General features: G+C 41.7%; 1 protein-coding gene across 2 annotated transcripts in view; it reads right to left on the bottom strand.

The window, feature by feature from the left end:
* Positions 1-16,686, bottom strand: part of LHFPL2 (LHFPL tetraspan subfamily member 2) — a 103,817-nt gene that overhangs the window by 12,175 nt on the left and 74,956 nt on the right. For both annotated transcript variants that reach the window (XM_082192037.1, XM_082192038.1), the window contains exon 3: positions 2,299-3,075. In XM_082192037.1, the coding sequence (XP_082048163.1) occupies positions 2,299-2,728 (430 nt within the window). In that variant the 5' untranslated portion in view covers positions 2,729-3,075. The remainder of the gene's footprint in view (positions 1-2,298; positions 3,076-16,686) is intronic.

Below are 16,686 nucleotides of genomic sequence, written 5' to 3'. Positions count from 1 at the left end.
TGGTGATCTTTTCTTCTTCCAGTACACTGACATTAGTTTGTCTGTCTTCCCAAGTGATGTGTAATTTTTTTCAGAGACATCGTTGATGGAATCTTTTGAGGAGTTGGAGATGGTGTTTGTAAGTGGTCCTTGTTTCGCAAGAGTACAGTAAAGTTGGTTGTAAATGAGCATTTGGGTTTCCCTGTGAATGTCCCAGTCTTCACTTGGCACTACAATCAGGAGAAAGCTGCGCTGGCAGAGCTCAGGCGATGCTGGATTTCGGCATCAATGTCAGCCCTTGTGGAAAGATAACTGCCTAGGTAGGAAAAGGCATCGACATTTTCCAACATTACACCGTTAAGTTGGATTTGTGGCACTGCAGAGGGGTTTTTTGTGTTTGTTGGTCCAGCACTTTGGTTTTTGTTTTGATATTGAGCTATGCTATATCTCACACCACTATTCCCCCTGTGCAAAGGAGTTGTCCCTTCTTTCCTCTCGTCTCCTGCATTCCCCCATTACTCACTCTCAAAATCTGTTCCAGAGGTTTAGGGGGCCTTCTGGAGCAGATTTTGGTGGTGCATTGGGTGCAAAGAGGAAAGTGAAGTCTTGATGTGTGAGAACTCTGCATACAGCATTGGATTTCTGAATAAATATGTATAAGTTTGCCCTGTTAATCAAGAATATTCTAAATGATTGAAAGTGCTTGTGCTTTGACAGCTGTTGGAAATGTAAAGTGATAAGAAAAAGAGTACCATCTGTGTCCCAAAACCAATCAAAACCAGGTCTGCTTCTGCAAAATATTTGCACTTTACAGATACAACTCTGAAAAATAAAACTTCATGGATGTATTTAAGCTAGGCTTCAATCCAGCTATGAGGGAATATTTTAATAGTCCTATCTGTTTACAGCCATGCTGGCAGACTACTTGAACCATTTGCTTAAGCACTTTGCAAGAGCAAGAATTAAGAAAGTTGTGCATCGTGACTGTCAAACGTCATCAGCAGAACACTGGCAACATTCCAGGTGCAATAGCACTGCCATGACAAAGAATCACTGAACTCAGTAAAGAGTCATCTCGAGATTACTAATTCTGTAGCCACAATATAATTTACAAGGAACTAAATGTTTAAAGATTGGTTGCTTTCCATCTACGGATGATATTCACATTAGTCGTAGTTTTGTTTGTTTGTTTCAGAACGAAAGTACAACCAAAAGGGTTCAGATACAGAAGTGGTTCCTTCTCTGATTTATAATGGTTTGTGGCTGACCCACCATTTTCTTATCTGGTTTGTTTAGGATTCTCTTAAGAGAAAAAAGGTGGTGGTGGGGAAAGATATGAATTGCTGGTTCATACATAATGTATTTAAGAGCTCTTCAGAGAAAAGGTAGGGTTATAAATGCAATAAATAGATAACAACCTTCTCCTGTACCCTCCCTCCCCTCACACCTTATGATTCCTTTCCTTGCTTCCTGCTTTGAGACAAATCAGTTTGCCATTTTGTGCTAGTCACACAGCTAAGGACTGGAATCAAAGATGAAATGGTGGTTTCTAGAACTATGAGTAGTATAATTTCAGCTTCAGCCCTGTATAACTGAAGGAGCGTCTCCACCCCATCATTCAGCCCAGACACTGAGGGCCAGCTATAAGGGCCTTCTGGTGGTTCCCTCAATGTACAGCCAGGCAGAAGGCATTTTCGGCAGTCACACTCACCCTGTGGAACAACCTCCCGTCAAATGTCAAAGAGTTAAACAACTATATAACTTTTGTAGACATCTGAAGGCAGCCCTGTTTCAGGAAGCTTTTAATGCTTGGTGTGATTTTTTTTTTTTTTATTTCCCTCTGTATTCTTGTTGGAAGCTGCCCAGAGTGGCTGGGGCAACCCAGTCAGATAGGCGGAGTATAAAACATATGATGATGATGATGATGATGATGATGATGATGATGATGATGACAAACAATATTTGCTGATTCAAACTATGTGTCATGTTAAGGAGGAGGGTCTGAGGGTATCTAAACAGCTTCTCACAGTGCAGAAAAGATATAGGTACTTTAAAGTAAACTACAACATAGTCATTCTTCTGAGAAATATCCAGAACACCTGCTAGCTATAAAGGAAACTTTAGTTAGTGTCTTAAGTTTTACCCTGACTATAATCCTGAATTATAACATGGGCTTGTTAAATGCAGTCTTCTGGAGACTAAACTACTTGAACAGGTCTTTACATTTAGCATAAAGAAAATCTTGTTGAGAATGAATCCTTATCCACATACCACAAACATATCCAATATGTTTCACTTTTTGCCTTTTCATACACTTACCTGCAATCCCTTGTAGCAGCCCACAGACATTAAAAATACTTTTCTTCATAACGCTCTGTACACACATGGTGAAAACAGATACAAATGCAACAGCACAGAGTATCATGATCCCCGCAGCAAGGAAAATAGCCGTCGCCTGCCAGAATCCACTGGCAATCTCGTTGAAGTTTTCAGCATAAGGGCCACAAAGCGTGTCGGGCATCGATGATTTCATGTGTGAGAGTCTGATGCAACGTCCGTAGATCCCTAAGGCTGGACGAAACGGCTCCAGCGATCCTCCCATCCCATTGTCCATGCCCTCAGAATTCCCAGGTTTTGCCTTGCCAATCAGCCAATCAGCACTCATGAAGGCTATGAGCTCTGCAAATGCCACAACAATACTCAGGAGCGTCCACAGCATTGAGCGGCAAGTGACAATGACATGACACATATTGCTGTCCAAGTGCTTGCAGCCAAAGCAGTTCAGAGCCTGAAATCCAAGATAAAAAGGGATAAGTATATATGAATGGAAATTAACGGGGTGTGGGTATGATCCTGTTTCCACTCAGCTCTTCTCCAGTAGCAGAAATGGGAGGTATTCTCAGCAGAAGTTAGATAAGCAACATTTTGCAGGCAGTCCATTCATTGATTCTGAACGTTTAGTTTCTCTTTCCTCCTCTTCCGTTGCAGAGCACTGAAGTATGTGTGTCTGTGTTAATAATATTCATACTGGCACATGACGTTACAATAGTGTGTGGGAGGCTCCAGAGAACAGCCTACTGGTTTGACATCACATACCTAAAAGAGAGAAAAGAAGAAGGGTGTGGGGGGAGAGAATGTTAGCCCTGAAGGGAGAGAAAAATGTTTTAACTATACCCCCACGGTTTTTGTGAACAATCCAAGTTTTTAAATCAACATCTAATAGTTTTAACATGGGCTTGTCAAATGCAGTCTGCTGGAGGCTTTCCCAGTTTTTAACCTCAGCAGGGTTATTAATCTCCTGAGGCAGCGCCTGTACTTACAGTATCAGTTCCACACCATCCGATTTACCAGTTGTTTGTCAAAAGCTTTACAAGTTTCACAGAAACTCCCAAGCACACCCATCCATTCAAACTCCTCCTTGGAAATTACACGCCAGTGGTAGCTGTCCAGGTTAAGGAAGATTGAATGAAAATAAAAAGACTGAACTGCCTCGTCTATGAGCACAAAGGCATAGTTCAATCAGAAGGTTTTTCTTTGGCTTTAACAGAGTATTTTATTTAGGCTTGACAAATTCTAGGGTGGCTTACGATCAATATTTAAAGACAAAAATAGAAACTGTAAAAAAATAAAAATCAACAGAGAGCACCAGAGAAAATAAACTTGATCTAATAGTGCAGAAGCTGGGGTGAATGCAAAGATCTTCCTCTGGCACTGGAAGGATGAGAGTTTGTGCCAGGGAAGCCTCCCTGGGGAAAGCATTCCACAGACTGGGTGGCTAGAGCTGAAGAGTCCCCTTTCGCCACCATTGATCTGACCTTTGAAGGTGGGACAACCTATAGGACACGGGTTCCCAAACTGTGGTCCATGAACCAACAGTGGTCCATAACCATCATTCAGGTAGTTCATGGCATGTCTGAGAATACAAATTGCAACGCAATAAAAATGTAAGAAATAAAAGAAGCAATAAAAAATCATACAGCATCCAGTGCATTGCAATTGCTACAAGAGGCAGGAAAATCATTAAGTGGATCATCAATAATTTTCAAGTGGTCCATGGGGGGAAACGTTTGGGAACCATTGTTATAGAAGGACTTTGAAAGTTTTATCTTATCATTTGGACAGCTTTGTGTGGTAGAATAGCACATAACATAACAATGGACGAGAGGGAATAGTTAATTTTGTTTGCACTACAGAATAAAGCCTGGTGCACTTGAGCAAACCAGAGGGCAGAAGATGCATTTCTGCCACTGAAGTTACTAAGTATGTTTAGGCCCTGTAAATTACCTGAATTGGAGACCACCTGAGACCACTCTGAACTCCTTGAGCAAGAGAGGGGAGAAGTGTGATTTAAATAAATAAGTTGTAGTTGCTCTTTAAGCAGAAACCATGCAAGGGGATTTCATCACAACAAATCATTCAGAGGTTTGCCACAAGGATCTAGTAAAATTGTGTGCACCATCCACCACCAAATACTAAAAAGGCAGCATGCTCTACATCAGTTTTCCCTAATCTGTGGCCCTCTATATGTTGTCAAACTACAACTCCTATTATTTCTGAACATTGGCGATGGTGGCTGGGGCTGATGGAAGCTGCAGACCAATAAAATCTGGAGAGTGCAACGTTGGGGAAGGCTGATCTTATATGACTTGGTGGATGGATGCTCTTAGCCTATGAAGAGAGGAACCAAAAAAGGTTGGTTTAAGATAGGCACCAGTTAATTTTATAATGGATGACAGAAAGTGAAGCTTTATTAGGGATTGGTGTATTTTCTTAATTTTAAAGGGGAATTAAATGTCCCAACCTCTGGTACACTCAAAGAGAGTAAGCAAAGAGCTGATTCAGTTCACAACTTGACTTCTGGCAGAAATTAAAGGACAAGCAGTGTTATCGTCAGGCAGACTGATGGGCATGTGGTGCAAACACACCCTCTGTAAATAGCAAAAGCTGGGAGATAACGTATCAGCTGCCAAAACAGCAAATTCTCTCAGCATGCCCCATTTCAATAATACACCGGAAGGAAGGAACTGTAATAATAGTTTCTTTTGACACTGCCCGTGCTATAAAAAGGAGGTGAAGAGTTTAACTCTTGCTCAGGAAGCAAAGCAATTAATATTTTCAACATGGATCAGAACAAGTTGTTAAGTTTGGAAGAGAAACATTACACAGCTACTGAACTTGGTTTGGTATAAGAAGAATAATCTGAACAGTTTCTGCAGAGAAATTGTTCACAGGAAAAAGCAAGGTTCATACTAACTTTGCAAGGTGTGGATGTCATCGGAATGCCGAAAGGAAAAGTAATAAAAGCATGAATCATCTGTTATGAGCAGCACAAGGATAACAAAGTCCAAAGCTTCCAGATATGGTTCAGCTCCCATCTAGTGTGCAAAAACAGGGTGCACAAGCCAAAACCACGCAGAGGCTGAATGCACGGAACTGCCAGCACCGCATTGAGCCCCAGGAGCAGAATGCACACGCAATATTCCCTACCCCTATGTCACAATCATGTGAGGTGAGATCCTCAGGTGGTGCCAAGGAAAAAATTGAGCCCCCTGCATTTTCCAGCTATGCGTCTAGCGGCGTATGCTAAAGCCATCATTTCTACTCAGGTCATTATTGCTGTGACAGCATACAGATCTGGCTAAGGGATGGTGGAATCTTGGCAGTTCTGATTTCTTGCATTATCTCATTTTTCCTGTTAAATTTGGTTTGCCCTATTTCTGTATCAAGTATGCAATTTTTTTTAAGAAAGAAAAGAAACAAAAGGTCTCCTAATATACTAACTTTTGTAACCTTCTGCACGCCATTTCCCCCAACGTGATGCATTTTTATGCATTATGTTCACTAGTATGCACATTTTAATATGCATTTTTAGTTGAAAACTTGTATCTCAAAATTTGAAATGCAAATTTCATAGAGAGCTGAGTTTCATTTTATGCACTGGAAATGTGAATTAGGTAGATTTGCATTAAAATAAGAATAGACACCAATCTTATCTACCATTCCTAGCCTGGCTGCAGGCAAGTGGGTTCAACAGACAGGCTGTAGCTGGTGGAGTCATGCAGAGGCAAAGCACAAGGAAATATTTCCTAGTGGGTCATACACTCATTCAAAGTAGATGGTAATATTAGTTCCTTAAGTGCAGGGTTTTTGTTCTTATTAAAGCACAAATCTTCAGTGCAGGGGAAATCTGGATTGAGACCATGGGTGGTGGGGAGGAGATTTCAAAACTCTGGAGCTAATGGGTCTCTGATCCATATTGGGACCATAACAGGAAATAAAGCGTTAAAACCTGTAACTCACTCTAGGGTAAGACAGCCTTCCTCAACCTCATGCCCTCTAAATCTTTCAGCGCAAAACTCCCGTCATCCCTGAGCCTTCACCATGCTGAGTGGGGCTAATTGTGAGCTGTGGTACAAAATATATGCAGGGAATCAAGGAAGGGAAGGTTGGTCTAAGGGTTGACAAAAACAACCATCCGGGCAGCCATGTGGTCCCCTGGATTTATATCCTAATCTATATCAAATACCATCAATTGCATTACAAACATAGATGAGACATTTCAAAAGAACACTGGATTGTACCCAGCTAAGGCATGACATGATACTATATTCCCTGCAAATTGATTCCTCGTTTCCTCTTACACAGCATTGCTAACAGGAGCATTTGTATCAATACAGTCAACATTAGCACAGTGATGATCAGTATCAATAGGGAAATTATTATTGTCATCCTTATTACAGTATCAGTGCAACTGCATGCATGCTTATTTAGAAGCAAGTCCCAATCAGTTCAATGGAACTTTCAATATATCATCTGTTAGCCTTATGTTGTGGTAAAAGCTAGCTACGTAATTAGCTTGGCTGTTTCAACCAGTTTATAATCCATGGCAGAGCTTCTTATTTTCCAAAATGTCCTTTTTATGAGTGTCATAATCCATGGAGAATAAAGGAGTATACTTTCCCTTTCAGGCAAAATCCTGTCCTGAATAAAATCCCAGTGTTGTCTAGGTTTATTACATTACATGAATACTAGGGGCAGTCATTCCACAAAGCAAGTTGTTTTTCTATCTGAAAATGATAAAAGGCATTTAATTGGAGTTGTGAGACAACTTTCCCCAGTTATCAATTTCATCAACAATCTAGAGTCTATGGGAGACATTCAGTAACAGCTAATTCAGAAATGGCAGCAACTGCATGAAATCATGAAAACCTAGGATTAACAATGTGTTGAATAGTTTATCCAACATAAACTGAATTATTCTCTATTATTCTTTGCACGGTTTCCTTTTAAAGGTTTTATAGCTGACAACAGTTCGCACTTACATTTCCACAGAGCAGAATGAGCACCAAATGTTTTGCTAAGAACAATAAAAGATTTCAGGAACTGCCTGATACTAGCAGTTCTTTTCACTGTGATAGGCAGCCATTCTCAATGATAGCCAACGTGGTGCCCTCCTCATGCTGTTCGACCAGAACTGACATCAGTCCCAGCCAACATGGCCAGTGATCAAGGATGGTGGAAACTGTAGTCCAAAACATGGGATCAGAGATGGTGTTAGGGAGGGGTCTCCTTCAACCCAGTACACTTGGAGATGCTGACCTGAAACCTGTGGCCTATCACTGTGATAAATGCCCTCATCCTAGTAATTTGTTTTATCTCTCTCCTCAGGACACAAGAGTGGAAATCACACAAAACTGTGACTACTCCTATGCGCATTAACACTCTTAAGTGTTCACCATGAAGGCACACAAAAGGCATTTCTTTTGCCACAGTAACCTCAAGATTTTCTAGCCCTTATGACTGCAGTGTAGACTTCAAAGTGTGTGGGTGACAACGGGTGAAATTTCAAACACTGGCAAAGGGGAACCAATCAGTTTCCCAGAGGTTAGGGACATGCATTTAGTGTTTCCCGCACCCAATGAGAAGCAGTATGTATGTATGTATGTATGTATGTATGTATGTATGTATGTACAGTCGTACCTCGGGTTACATACCCTTCAGGTTACACACTCCACTAACCCAGAAATAGTGCTTCAAGTTAAGAACCTTGCTTCAGGATAAGAACAGAAATTGGGCTCCAGCGGGGCGGTGGCAGCAGGGGGTCCCATTAGCTAAAGTGGTGCTTCAGGTTAAGAACAGTTTCAGGTTAAGTACGGACCTCCAGAACGACTTAAGTACTTAGCCCGAGGTACCACTGTATTTAAAGGAACAAAATATAAGCAAACATATGCACTTTCCCCTTAATTTACTCACACAGAATTTTTATTCATTTTAGTGCAAAGTACACATACTTCTGAACCAGGGGTCTGCAACCTTTAAGACAAAAAGAGCCACTTGGACCCGTTTCCGAAGAAAAAAGAACAACTGGGAGCCGCAAAACCATTGCGACATTTAAAACAAATATATCTCCGGAGCCACGATCTGACAGCGGGCGGGAAGGTGACATCGGGACGGTGCGTGACTAACGCACGCACCGCTCCCATGCGACGTCACAGCCAGTACAGCGCCCGCCACAGTGAGGAGTGTCCAGCATGATTTTTTTATTAGTTTGCGTTATACAAAATACAAAATACAAGAAAGAAAATTCAATTCTCATTTTCACAGATTTCTGGTATGACTTCCTTCAACCTTTCCACAAATCATCCGTAATAGTCTTTTATGTAGGTTCGCATTTCTTAGTTTGTATTGCCATTATCATACTAGTTCTTCCGTTTCTCTATAGACAATACCCTTTACCTTTTACAGAGCTCCTTTAAAGCCCACTAGTGTTATCTGTCCATCACTTAGATTTTCCAGATATTCCGTAAAACTTTCCCAATCCTTAATGAACCTCTGGTCTTTTGAGTATCTAATTTTCCCTGTCATCTTATCCATCTCCGCATAATCCAACATTTTTGCTCTCCATTCCTCAACTGTCGGCAAGCCCTCAGATTTCCAATTTTGAGCTAATAGGACTCTTGCAGCCGTTGTTGCATACTGGAAGAGCTTGTGATCTTTCTTCTTAATCTCCCTTCCTACCATTCCCAGCAAAAATGCCTCGGGTTTTTTGTCCCTCGGGGCGCACAATGCGCCTCCTTCCCTCGCTAGTATCCACCCCGGAGCCGCAGCAAAGATGTAAAAGAGCCACATGCGGCTCCGGAGCCGCGGGTTGCAGACCCCTGTTCTGAACATTAGAGCTTCTGAGCTTCTGGAGGGGCTTTCTTGCCCTGTGTTTTGCATCACAAAGCATGACATATAACTGCAAAAACAAACAAACCAAAACTAAACACTGATATAAAGGCTGAATTCCGAGTTTTGGATTGACATAGTTGGAACAGGAATTACCTTCAGATTAGACTGGTTGCTAATCCTGGAGGTCCCACCACGACACTCTTTTACTGTAGGGCCTACAGTCATAGGCGCCGACTCCATGGGGCTTGAGGGGGCTCGAGCCCCCTCAAAAAAAATTTGGGGGGGCTCAGCCCCCCCCAATAATCTCGGGCGCCCTTCCAGCAGAGCGCCGCCGCCGTCCCCCGCCTCCTCCCCACCTGCTCCTTCGCCAGACAGCCAGCCAGCCGCGCGCCCTAATGGCGGGGGCTCCTGCCTTGCTGCTTCGCAGCACCACCGCCACTGCCAAGGCACTGCCGGAAATCCCGCGAGAACAGGGGAATCCCGACTGGCCACACCTCCCAGCCAGCCAATCGGCTGGCTGGGGGGGGCGTGGCTTGCCCTATTTAGGGCTGGAGCCACTTTATTTGCATATTCATGAGCTTATTTATTATTCATGAGCTTTCCCGCCCCCCCCCCCCAATATTTTTTATAAGTCCGCGTCCCTGCCTACAGTGTTAGTACAGATTGTCTGCTTAAGCCATCCGTGTTTGTTTTACTCAAGTTCCCTGCTTGGCAGAAGATCCAGTCATCCTTCCTCCTCTCCATTTAGAGCATATGGTAATTAGAAGGATGTAGTAGGCTAATCTCTTTAAGGTTATTTGGGATATGAAGAATCTGGCCTCTATTGCAAGGGGAAGAGGGATAACTAGAAGGCTTTCATCCCATTCTAGAAGTACAAATTCTACGATTCTATTTTCTATTGAAAGAAAGCACAAGCCTGAATGTGTATCACAAGTCCCCTAAACTTTGCAGTCTCCCCTGTTTTATTAACTAATAAATCATCTTTAGAAAAGTGCCTTTTGGCTCAACTAAAATAAACAGCTGAAGTGAGGGCCACACAGGCAGCTGAAACAGGACCTTTCTTAAAAAAGAGAGGGGGGGGAAAGAAAGCAGCAGCTGCAGGCACAGCAAGTCCTTTTCTTCTCATGCTCAATTCAGTCTGCAATGAAATCCTGCAGAGGGGTTTGTATATCTTTTGTTTACCAAACACAAGGTTAACATCTTGATGTCTAAAATGAGGAAGGGCTGCTAGAGCCTTGGCACTGGTTCCATGAGCTGTTATTCATTAGTGGATCTACCTCATTCTGAGAATGCTTTGAGCGATGAATAACAGAGGTAGTGGCTATTTAGATGCTGATGGTTTTAAATTATTGCCATTTAAAGACACACATACGAACTCATGTTGGTTGTGCTCATGAAAAAAAATAGGAGGCTTCCAGCCAGCTTAGTACAACTTGGCTAAGCTCTCATTTCCATTACGCCTCCTACTGAGATGTTCCTATAGCTTATTCTATGCAGAGGAAGAGCAAACTAGATAATGGATACTAGTGCATTTGGCTGTAATTGCTGCTATTTCCTGTCTCATTGAACATGCTTCAAATGTATTTTCCATACATGCTTTAAAAAAGCAGATATGAGTATTAATCAAAATTCTGACATCTCAGTCTTTTCAGAATAGATCTACTCTTGTTTTACCAGCACTCTCTCTCTGGTCTCCACTGCAGATCTCAGTATTCCACCGAATGCAGGAGAGGATAAGAAGCAGGTAAATGATACCTTTTGCTGATAACTACACTTATAAATGGGCCCCTAATTTTAACTGAACAAGTCCTATTTAAGAGTAGACCCATGAAACTGATAGGCATTACTTAGGCCCATTTATTTCAGTGGGTCTACTCTGAAAAGCACTAGCATTGACTACAACCTGGAGACCAGAACAGTCAGTAATACCGACCCTATTCACTCCTACACAGGATGAGGCCCAGGCAAAGGGCTCTTTAACACCTTCCTACTGTGTGGGGGCAGTAAAAAGATTTTGGCAAAGATTTTGCCTTACTATGCATGTCAGGCTGCAATCCTATACCCACGCACCCAGGAGTAAACTCCCATTGGACTCAAACTGCTGATTAGACATGTATAGGGTTACATGGTTAATCACTTCTCCAGGCACAGGGATCTTTAAGTCCTTTACCTCACCACCACTACCAAGTAGCTACAGGGTTTCTTTAAGAGTCCTCCCCTTATGTACCTCAGCTGCTTCATGCCTTCGTTTGCATACAGCAGCGAGCATCTGCAGCGCATAAAATGCAGAAATCTGCCAGAACCTCTGCTGATGTTGAACTGCGGAAAGAACACAAGTGAGCCTTAGCCTGTGCTTCAGGTTACATGGGAGAAAATAGCTGATGTATTATCCCTAGAACCAGTAGGCACTGCAGGGGCCAGAGATAGGAAATCCCTGGGTCACCTATCCCTTAGTATGCCACATGGTTCATGTATACCTGAAGGAGCGTCTCCACCCCCATCGCTCAACCCAGACACCGAGGTCCTCCTCCGAGGGTCTTCTGGTGCTTCTCTTGCTGTGAGAAGTGAAGTTACAAGGAACCAGGCAGAGGGCCTTTTCAGTAGTGGCACCCTCCCTGTGGAATGCCCTCCCTTCAGATGTCAAGGAGATAAAGAACTACACAACTTTTAGAAGACATCTGAATGCAGCCCAGCATCAGGAAGTTTTTAATGTTTGATGTTTTATTATGTTTCAATATGTGCTGTAAGTCGTTCAGAGTAGCTGGGGGAATGCAGCCAGATGGGTGGGGTATTATTATTATTATTATTATTATTATTATTATTTAAACTGGGTGGACAAGCAGATACCTGACCAAGCATTACTACACCTCTGCTTCCCTGGATTTCCAAATGGTTGACACATAAGGCAACAATTACATGCATAAAACTAGTGTAGATAGATAGATAGATAACGATAGTGATTTCTAATGCTAGAAAGGAAATATGCCACCCTGCTCTATGTGTAACATGAAAAGTGAAGTGAGAAACAACATGAAATGTACATATACATCAACTAGACCAGTGTTTGGGTCTCCACCTGTTTTTGACTACAATTCCCATCATTCCCAGCCACTGCTAGCTAGGGATGATGAGAGTTGTAGCCCCAAAACAGCTGGAGACCGAAGCTTGGGGAACACTGAACTAGATGATGGGCTGCAGATCCAGGTTACAGCATCTGCTTTGCATGTGGAAGGTCCCTGGTTCAATCCTAGGCATCTTCAGGTAGCGCTGCCTGAAATCCTCAAGAGTCACGGCCAGTCAATGTAGACAATAATGAGCCAGGTGGACCAATGGTCTGACTCATTATATGGCAACTTCCTATGTTCCTAACACCCTAAGGTTGTGATTCATAGCTGCACAATCTCATGTCAGCAAAACCTGACATTTTGTCCTTCAGTGGTAAAGAGGTCACACTCGTAATGTTTTTCAACATCATCGAAGCTCCAATTTCCCGGACTATGGGTTTGTTCCAATTACTCTTTGTTATTGCATTTCAAATTCCTTAGGCCCGTGGCCATAGCATTGTGTTTTGAAAACTTACTGAAGATTTGCTGTACTTGCAAAACATATTAAATCTTCTATATGGGAAAAGGAATGTAGACAGCATGGTATTTCTTGGTATCTCAAAAGAAAGGTGCAAGTCCCCGGGGGGTACGGAGAGCTGTTACCCAGAGCAACATTGGCCACAAATACTGGCGTAACGTAACTGCTCAAGAATGTATCAGTTGGGAGGGAAATGAGGAGTTTTCACTCTTTTGTACCAGATGAAATCATTCTAGATGAAATCATTCAAAGTCCTGGAGTCCCAGATGAAACCCCCTTTCTTGTATGCATACAATAACATCATCCTCCCAACCAGAGCCAAATGCTCATTCTCCTGTAATTAGGACAACCTTGGAATGCTCTTCTCCTGCTCTAAATCTGGACTTCTAAAACTGAACTTTTTTTAAAAAGGGGGGGGGGAGATGACCAACTGCTGTGTGGATCATTAATGCTTTATATGTGCATTAATACAAACTGTTCCTGAATAAAGAACAGTTCAACATATTGAGAGTTCCCCTAAAGAACCCCATTCTACTGACCTCACAGGCTATGTCTTTAGATGGTAGATGCTGAGGAAAATCGACAGGCAGATAAATAGTGGGCTGTATTATTATTATCACTTTATACACAGGGCAGATTTTAGACAGAGATAGGAAGCCAAAATGCATCTATGTGTCAGGAGGCCCATGCTGAATGGAAGACTGTAGATCTATTTCTGTGTTCAGTTGGTGCACCAGTTGCTGCAAGACAGGCACTGGCTACCACCATTTATGCACTGGATATTTCTAGATTAGATTACTGTAATATCCACTATGTGGGGCTGCCCTTGAAGACAATGGAAATTTCAGCTTGTTTACATAACATGGGCATCTTACTGTTGCTGGGTATAGGTTGGTATGAACATATTAAAGGGCTCAATTATAATGCCACTTAGATTATAGTTGATACAGAAAGGCAGGTAGAAATTTTAGTACAAACAAACAAAAATATAATGCCTACTTAGAAACAGCTTCAGTGGTTGCTAGTTTATTTCCAGGTCTGATCCAAGCTGCTCATTTTTACCTTTAAAATATTAAGTGGAATATGCTTTGAGAACATTTGGTTGAAAGGTGACCTATAAAAATTACGAAGAAGTTTACAAATAAGTAAATCAATAAAGTACTTCAATATGTGCTACAAATTGCCAAACTGGGATTGATCCAAAGCAAAGATGTTCACTGCCTCTTTACTCTTTCAGCCATTCAAAACATCCGAACATTCCCTAACTCATACAAAATTTAAAAAGCAAAGAGTGAACTAGAAGAACCCAGAAACATAAAAGGCTATTGTCGTTTACTTTTAAGTAACAGTGCCTGCCAGTTATGTCAAGCCACCCCAACAAGTGTTTAGCCTATTTTTAAAACTACCAGTGTTTGAAAACTTCCCTTAATAGTTTCCTCCATCTATTTATGGGTGTGAAGTTTTTCCTGATATATGACTTAAATTTTCCTCCTCAGCTGCACAGATTGAAGAAATAAGCTAGAAATACACCCAAGAAGGAATCACATGTAGACTTTGGCTTTATCCACCCAAGCAGATTTTGTACCAGCTGATGCTAAATTGAGATATGGTACATCAACTATCATATGACTTTTTCACAGTCACAACAAAATAAGGCAATGCTTTCCTCTAACTGACCTGCGTTACAATCATTCTCAAAGCTTAAAGTAAATACACCTGGTGCCGAGAACTACTGTGATCCAGTTTTGAGATGTCTGAAAGTGACTTCTTACTCTCCAGCTAGTCAGTCAGGCATTTTCTAAGAGTTAACATCCCAGGGTCAATTGTATAGCTGACCCACATTTTGTTAAAAAGCACATGCTTTCAGGTACTACAAAAAAATCACAACACAAGGGTAGTGATGGAGAAGAAATTTGGTTCAGTTAGAATTTTAATACCTAAATTGCACTTTCTGAAACAATAAGAAAACCAAAACACAGCTATCCTTTAATATTCAATGTTATCTGAATTTTGTGATGCAGCTTTCCAATCAAATAATGTGTTCAAAAATTGTATACTGGGACAAAGTATGTATTAAAATGTATCTATTAGTGAAAATATTAGATAAAATGTATTATATCAGCAAAAATTGCTTGCAAAAATGTGTACATTGGGGAAATTTGCACTTAAACACTGATGAATTTTTATGAGGGATTCTCCCCCCCCAAAAAGAAACCCTCAAATTAAAGTAGAAATGTGAAGAACTAAACTTAATACTTGGAAAAATGAGAAAATTAAATTTACAGACTTGTTTTTCTCTTGAAAAGGGTTTGATAGTAGACTTTCACCATAAATCAACTTCGCATTGCTATTCTAAAATCTGGATTGTTTGGCCAGTCTGAGCACAAAACCCAGGAATTACCAAAACCAAAAAACTTCAGTACTATATCCACTAACTAGACCATAAGTTCCACTGAACCCAATGGGACTTACTTCTGAGAAGACATGACTAGAATTGTGTTGTTAGTTGAGGAAGAACAATTTGCCACTGTGGCTCTGTTATAGTGCTTCATTAGTATACATGGGTAAATATTTCTGCTTTCCTACAAACTACATCTGTATGGGATAAATACACAACAGTATGTATTTCAACCGGTCGGGTGGCGCTGTGGTCTAAACCACTGAGCCTAGGGCTTGCCAATTAGAAGGTTGGCGATTCGAATCCCCGTGACAGGGTGAGCTCCTGTTGTTTGGTCCCAGCTCTTGCCAACCTAGCAGCTCAAAAGCACATCAAAGTGTAAGTAGATAAATAGGTACTGCTCGGGTGGGAAAGTAAACGGCGTTTCCATGCACTGCTCTGGTTTCCCCAAAAGTGGCTTAGTCATGCTGGCCACATGACCCAGAAAAACTGTCTGCGGACAAATGCTGGCTCCCTCGGCCATTACAGCGAGATGAGCGCCGCAACCCCAGAGTCATTCGCGACTGGAATTAACTGTCAGAGGTCCTTTACCTTTACCTTTATGTATTTCATCTCATATGATGCTTCACATGCCTCTCTTTTGCTACTTGAATCTGTGCACAATTGGTCACAACTTTCTAATAAAATAGATGCACAGGCATTGATAATCCCTTGCTTTGAGGGGATACATAAGTTCTTTCTGCAGAACTAGATTTGCATTGGGAATCTGATTCACACACGCCACTCTGCAGGCAACAAGTGTTGAACATGCATGATTGAACAGGCTTTTAATATACATACCCAACCAGAATTAAATCACTAATACTGGCAGGAATTTTATATTCCTTGGGAATTTCCAACTCCTTTATCTGCTGGCTCAAATTGGAGAAGCAGCATGTAGAAGGATATTAACATCTCTCCTCACTCATGCAATTCAGTATCCTAATTGAGAGCCAATGTGGTGATTGCACTATGCTTGGTGAGATCCGTATTCTAATTCAGTGTTCCCCAACCTTGGGCCTCCAGCTGTTTTTGGACTACAATTCCCATCATCCTTGACCACTGGTCTTGCTAGCGAGGGATGATGGGAGTTGTAGTCCAAAAGCAGCTGGAGGCCCAAGGTTGGGGAACACTGTTCTAAGTTACACTCAGTCATAAAGGTAACATTTGATCATTCACTATCTCTCAACCTAATCTACATCACAGGATTGTTGTAAGAATAAAATGGAAGGGCAGGGGAGAACAGTGGGCGCCACCTTGAGCTATGTGAAAGAAAGGCAGGATAAAAATGAAATAAATAATGCAGGTGGCATTTTAATTTTTCCACATGAACCATAAACAAACCAGTTGGTTCAGAAGTGCTAAACTGGCTATTGAACTTTTAGCAACCCAAACCAGTTGGAGCTGGACTTGACACAGCTGGGCAATTAGATTCCCTTATCACCACACATTACAAGCTACATGTTGTTCTCAGACTCCCATCTCCCACAATCACATTTCTGTATAGGAAATGTATA

This window comes from Podarcis vaucheri, assembly GCF_965113315.1.
Source record: "Podarcis vaucheri genome assembly, chromosome: 11".
Classification (NCBI taxonomy): domain Eukaryota; kingdom Metazoa; phylum Chordata; class Lepidosauria; order Squamata; family Lacertidae; genus Podarcis; species Podarcis vaucheri.
This window is presented reverse-complemented; position numbering and strand designations above follow the sequence as displayed.